Below are 6823 nucleotides of genomic sequence, written 5' to 3' on the forward strand. Positions count from 1 at the left end.
CTGGCGCCACAGCACGAAAACTTTAAAATGGACACAGAAATGTTGCCCTGTTTTTTTGTACGTTTTTAATTTTCGAGAAGCTAGAAAAACTTTATCATTGTCGCTGGCATGTCTTGTACCTTAGGCTCATCAGACACGATCATACCCAGGTAAAATTATTTGCCTTCATCTACACACATTTAGGAATTACTTAGCTAGTTTCAATTATTACCAGTCATTCGTACACATATATTGTATTATAAAAAATATATAAAGTAAATCTCTTTGAAACTTATGGAATTAATCTTTTGTTTTCTTTTTTTTACATGGCACTTTATCAAACTTTTGTCTGCTACAGAGTTACAAGTAATATAGTAGTAGTAATATAGCATCCACCATCTCCTGCTTGCATATTTCTGAAAATATCTTAGTGGTGTCGCAGCCGTTGATTGAGCCAGCCCTGCAAATCCTGTGGATGGACGATGAAGTGGACAGAGGGAGGAAGCATCCTAAAGCTCTCTTTGCAGACCACCCTGTGTAATTCTCCACTCACTGACCAGAAAAGACAAACCGCAGGTTTCAGTTGCAGCACCCCATCCGTGTCTGATCTTGCTTTGGCATATTCAGCAACACTGCCAGAGACTTCCTGTAATCTATTAAAGTTATTAAAGAAACGATCCAGGAACAGGTCACTCAGGTTTATCCTGTGTGAACAACTGCAAATATTGTTTTTCCTTCTTTAAATACTGTTGGTGTATGAGAAATATTCCTGTTTAATTGTTATTGTTATTTACTTTATTGTCATTAAATAAATATCAACTTAAAATTGTTCAAAGTTAGCATTATGTTCATACATGTAAAAATTACCTGTAAATTAAATTGAGTTCAGTGACAATTACTGTTCGTTGTAATCAATTTATTAATAACATAAAAATTTTAAACTAATGCAACACATATAACAATGTAACAAATATATTCAAATAAATACTTATTTGTTACATTGTAAATGCATATCTCATTTTGGAACTGATCTTTATAGAGGTGAAAACAGTCTGTCCATCCTCTCCCTGCTCTCCTGCACTCTCCTCTCCTCAGCACTCCCTCTCCTGACCCTTGATACTTGCAATCCTAAAGGCAGAGGAAATTAAAAAAAATACAGTAGGCAAATAAAAACAACACAAAAACTCTTAGTAATTGCACATTTATTAACTTGTGTTCTTAAGAGTAATCTTCATGATAACACACATACATACTTTGTATATTTTTTTAAGCTATCTCATTTCTTTCTGGCCTACAAGGGGGTCACTTTCTCCTGCAGGGCCAGCCACCTTCTCCAGAATTGTCCTGATCACATAACAAATAAGAGAAGAGAGTGAACCATGGCAACTTATTTTAATCCCTAAACATAGTTGTGGGCTCTTACCGTCAGAGCCGCTGCCTTGTAACACTTATCCGTAAGGCTAGAATGGAAGCAGTCTGCCTTGGAGGGAAGAGACGTCTTTGGGTGAAGATGGCTCGCTACCAACAGCTCCACTTGTGGCATCTGGTGGAGGCCGATAAACTCCATCCCCTCAATCCGACAGCAGGGAGCTCCCTGCGATGTGGTGTTTCTCGCTGTAAGGTTTTGCTTTCCACGTCACTGCTATCTCATTGAGTAGCTCCGGGAAAACAGGCAAAATCTTACGAGATTTTACAACCTCGGTTTGTACAGCGGGCCACGGGATGTTGAGCCTAGAAGCTATGTGCTTGCACATGACCTGCATGTCGAGATCCAAGAGAGACCTCCTCGTTGTCAGACACCAGGAGCTCTGAGTCAGCTGACTCCTCATCTCCATCCTCTTTATCATCTCCTCCCCAGGTGACTCCAGCATGGGGGAAAAGCTCACATTCTCCGATGGGCTGAGGGTCTGCTCCTGCCCAGCCTGGGCCTGGGGTTGCAGCCAAATCATCAGGCATCTCAATTTCTCCTTGCGCCGCAGCGGCCTCAAAAAACAGAAGGGTCGCCACCCAACAGGTTAGCCTGTCAGAGTAGTTTGCGTGAGAAAGCCACGCAGTGGATACAGTCTTGTGTGGATGTCAAGGCAGCCTGAGTGCCTTTGTCCATGTTACTTTATTTCCATACATTGGTACGTCCATAAGTTTGTCCAGCAGCTTTGGTTTCCCTGATACTTTTTAACATCAAACTACTGTAACAGAGTTTCCTTTTGAGTGGGCGAAGAAAGTGCTGCCTGGAATCCACATTTTTTTTCTATTTAGGCTATATAATCATCACTGTGCACAGTGGTGGGGCAGTCAATACAAGTAACTAAAAAGTATTTTAAAGGTAAATGCCTGAAATCAGAGACCAGGTCCTCGCTCTTTCTCATAAATCAGACACTCTGTATTGTAATGTGCTTATTTGCATCCATTTTTGCATCACATGTCGGCATCAGACCTATGCAGATCGGTCTGGTTATCCACCTACATTTTCTGCTGAATATATTTGCTATCATTATGTATCATCAACCAACTTTTTGCATTATTTTTCTCTTTGCTGTGCTGCTATCTTTCTGCATCACGGTTTCCCTTCCATTTCCCTTCCATTTCTCTGACATTGTCTCTCTGTCACTTCTCGTTTTTCCTCAAAATACCCTGGGGCAGTTTTCTTCATGCCCAACATACAAACTAAAACCGTCAGGTGAGAGAATGTAACTTTTTCTAAGCGACGCTCCGCCTATCTCCCTCTGGTTCCTTGTGTTTACCAGCAAGGCCACACCTCAAAGCCAGCCCCCTCTAAAGGTCTAGATGTAACCAAGTCAGTGAGCATTGAGGCAACAGCAGCTGACACATCACATTCATACATTTATGGTGCTCCCTGTGTCCAGGGTAAGGTGCTTTATATGTCTATATTTGCGCAAATTAATGTATCAAGGAAACAGGTGTTTTGTAGCCCATTTGCTGAGTTCTGTTTTAAATTCAGACTAATACAAGAAAGGATGAGGACAAAAATATAGTAGTAGGAAAGCAGTGGCCTGGCGAAATAAAAAGGGCACAAGTCTCACTCATTCGGTTCTTGTTGTATCATGTGCCAAGAGAACCACGTTATAATAAAATCAATTGAAAAAGAGAAATTAAAAAAGAATATTAACAGAAAAATGGATTAAATAAATGTTTTCAACCGCTTTCTAAAGCAGTCCACAGAGTGAGCGAAACAGAGTTAGAGTGGTAAGGTGGCAACTTGCTCAACCTGTAGAGCAAGTTGTATTCAAACTTCTGTGGCAGTGCCAGAATAGAGTCTGAATTATATTGGTTCATGCGTCAAACTGCAGCCATAGTGTAATCTTTGTTATGTTTATGGATGTTAATTTATTCTAGTCTCTTTAAGACATTTAATTAAGATAGGGACAACCTGAGAAAGCTGTCTGCATTGTCGCGATGAAGTGAAAGAGAAACATATGCAAAAAGATAGATAGATAGATAAGAGAGAGGGCAACATTGCATCTAAAGCAAACAGAAAAACAAGTTGCGGTCACCTCCCTTTAGGCAAGATATGCTCTTCTCTCTGAGGTTTTGTTTATTCACTGAGAATCACTGCAGTCTGTGTTTGTATTTTGTATGAACAAAAATCACATGCCTTTTACATTTGTGAATAGCAATGAATAGCAACTGCACGATGGTAGTAGGCTTTGTGTTTATAAATCCTTTAAGCATCTGTAGCTCTTTTTTTAAGATGATGCCAGAAGATTTCCTTTAAGAATCATCCTGATGGCGGCCGAACATCTGAGTCTCGAGGCCCCGGCTGAGGCACACTGTGAGATTAATGTTGCTGGTTGTATTGTCCATTAGAAGGAGAGGTAAAAGGTAGGCAACTTTGGCAGTAATTGAATGTGTCTTGACTTCAGTAGCCCATGTTGTGATTCTGAAGGAATTCACTGAGTCAAGTCTTTTTATGCTGTGTAATTTAATAGTCAGGAATGCTGGATAAGAGAGAAAATAGCAACTGATTTGACAGCTCAATATCTCTATAGCGATGCTGAGACGTTGAGAGAAAGTGTTTCTGAATTCAAATAGTCGGGATTAGATGTGACAGAACTGAAGTAGAAGAGTGGACAGTGAAGCTGTTATCCAACATGTTCCCTGTCAGGCTCTGTGCATTTACCAGAATGAGATGTAAATGTGAAAGAGAAGCTTTTAGCACAGCAGAACTTCTTTATGTCTAAATCCTAAAAATCCTAAAATCAAAAAACCTTAGTCTGTACATGGGATTTCATGTGATAACAAAGATGCTGTTTCAAAGATCTGGCTTATAATGCCGCAGGTGTGGGTTTGGTTCTTTCCATAAGCGCAAAGTTTTGATGGTGACTCACTCACTCACTCACTCGTGGGATGAGACAGAGATTAAAAAAGAAAAGCAAAAGAATAATGAGCAATAACCATGACATATTTGACATAACAGCTGACATATTTGCAGTTGCAATGGCTTAATTCGTGAGACTTCATATTTAACGCATCAGTAGTTAAGAATAGCTTACATATTTGTAATTGTATGCATTAGTTTTGGGGAACATTACTAGAAAAAAACTGCAGTGGCTTCGTAGTTGCTGTTGTAGAAATACTCCAAGAAACGCACTCATACACAGTTTGGCACACACATGACAAACATCAGCCACTAAATGTACAGGATGATCATAATGCTGTGAGTTGACAAGATAAAAAATTAAAATACTGAAATCTTTAAAGGCACACTCCATGTCGAGTTTTTTGTTTGCTATGACTTCTGAGCCATTATGTCAGCTTGAACTCACTACTAAGCTTAATACATCTATTATATTCATCCCGAAAAATCTTTGAAATATGTATCTAACTAGATCTAACCAGATACACTGGATGGCATTGCATTGGCCTCCAGAGACCCTGTCTCAGAGTGAAACTGAAAGTTCATGCTGGACTACTGCAAATCATTATTATCAGGATGTTCAAAGAATTCCATGAAGAGTCATCAGTTGATTCAAAATGCTACAACAAGAACACTGACAGGGACTAAATGATAGCATATTTCTCTAACTTCGGCTTCTATTCATTGGCTCCCTGTTAAATCCAGAATTAAATTTAAGATCCTTCTCTTCACATACTAAGTCTTGAAAAATCAGGCCACGTCTTATCTGAAAGATCTCATACTACCATATCACCTCAATAGAATAGAGAAGTTCACTCTCAGACTGCAGGCTTACTTCTGGTTCCTTGGGTATTTAAAAGTAAAATGGGAAGTAGAGCCTTTAGCTATCAGGGCTCTTCTTGAAGAACTTCCCATGATGCTCTGAATTTTACTTCTTCACTCATCTACTTCACTCACCATGTGTTTATACACCTCTCTGCATTTAATCATTAGTTATTATTAATCACTGGCTCCCTTCCACATTGAGCATTTTATTTCTGGAGGGTTCGTCCTCCCCACTGTCGCCTAAGCAGTTGTTCAAATAGGTCATATGATTGTATGGGTTTCCTCTGTATTATTGTAGGGTCTTTACCTTACTGTGCACCTGTTGTTGTTATTTAGCACTAAATGAATAAAACAGAATTGTGTGTGTGTGTGTGTGTGTGTGTGTGTGTGTGTGTGTGTGTATCATGCATATGATCTCATTGTATATAGCTAAACCCTACAGTCTCAGTCAGTACTTGAAGTTAATATTTTCTTTCTATCTTTATTTAGGACATTAACTTAAATTAGAGGCTTTTATTATATTTAACTTTTTGGACCAGGACTTTACGAACCACTGACTGGCATCATACTGCTTCAAGTATTTTAACTACAAAGATTCTTCTAACATATTTTCTTGTTTCATTGCTCAGGTTTGGATCAGGAACTTCATTCCACCTGATCTCTTCAGGAGGTCAACCATACTCCTCAAATTTCTGTCCCCTTGTCCCCCTCCAAGGCAGCAGTCATGAATTGGAATTGGCTGGAGGACCTCATCAGTGGGGTCAACAATTACTCCACAGTGTTCGGTCGAGTCTGGCTCTCAATGGTCTTCATCTTTCGGGTGATGGTGTTTGTGGTGGCGGCTCAGCGAGTGTGGGGTGAAGAGAGCAAAGATTTTGAATGCAACACTAAACAGCCAGGCTGCACCAACGTGTGCTACGACCACTTCTTCCCCATCTCCCACATCCGCCTGTGGGCCCTGCAGCTCATCTTCGTCACATGCCCGTCACTGATGGTTGTTGCCCATGTCAAATATCGACAGATGAAGGACTTAAAGTACACCACCACCCATGAGGGTAAACACATGTATGCCCGCCCTGGGAAGAAACGTGGAGGGCTGTGGTGGACATACCTGGTAAGAATGAAGGGTGCTAAAGTTTAATTCCACTGTTATTGTGTATGCTACACATGGAAGGAGATTTGCAATTATAATGTATGAGCAACAAGCTTCACCAAACTGATGTGAAGTTGTGTGACTTTGCAAGAGTGGTCTACGATAATGCAAATTTTGGTATCTATCAATATCAAGTATTGCAAAGACATTCAGATATTTTTCACAGTGTATGTCTGATGTATTTTTTCATTTCTAAATATATATATACTGAACTTAGAGGATAGAAACAAAGTACAGATCATATCACCCTAGTATTGATCTGATACTGAAAGAAACTCTATTTTAAGTGGTTCTATGCTTTCAAGGCTTCCTTTGAACAGCCATATAATATATCCCTACAGTGGAATGTGGGACTATTATGTCTGTAACATGGTGTCTTTTTTCTTGTCTTTAATTTCACTTTCATTTGCTGTTTAGAAACATCTCTACCAAGTGTTCACTTTTGTTTTGACTGATTTTGGTAAATATCAGGAATTTTCATTATATAGTTT

At 39.5% G+C, this 6823-nt stretch overlaps 1 protein-coding gene across 2 annotated transcripts in view; it reads left to right on the forward strand.

Moving 5' to 3' along the window:
* Positions 1–2788: 2788 nt before the first annotated feature.
* The window catches only part of LOC102204956 (gap junction beta-4 protein-like), an 8200-nt gene continuing 4165 nt past the window's right edge, over positions 2789–6823 (forward strand). The window contains exons 1-3 of one of the 2 annotated variants that reach the window (XM_005728853.1): positions 2789–2844; positions 3689–3819; positions 5809–6293. In XM_005728853.1, the coding sequence (XP_005728910.1) occupies positions 5904–6293 (390 nt within the window). In that variant the 5' untranslated portion in view covers positions 2789–2844; positions 3689–3819; positions 5809–5903. The remainder of the gene's footprint in view (positions 2845–3688; positions 3820–5808; positions 6294–6823) is intronic. The other variant, XM_005728854.1, reaches the window with a different exon arrangement.

This window comes from Pundamilia nyererei, unplaced genomic scaffold (assembly GCF_000239375.1).
Source record: "Pundamilia nyererei isolate P.nyererei 1_Seehausen unplaced genomic scaffold, PunNye1.0 scaffold00030, whole genome shotgun sequence".
In the NCBI taxonomy this organism is placed as follows: Eukaryota; Metazoa; Chordata; class Actinopteri; order Cichliformes; family Cichlidae; genus Pundamilia; species Pundamilia nyererei.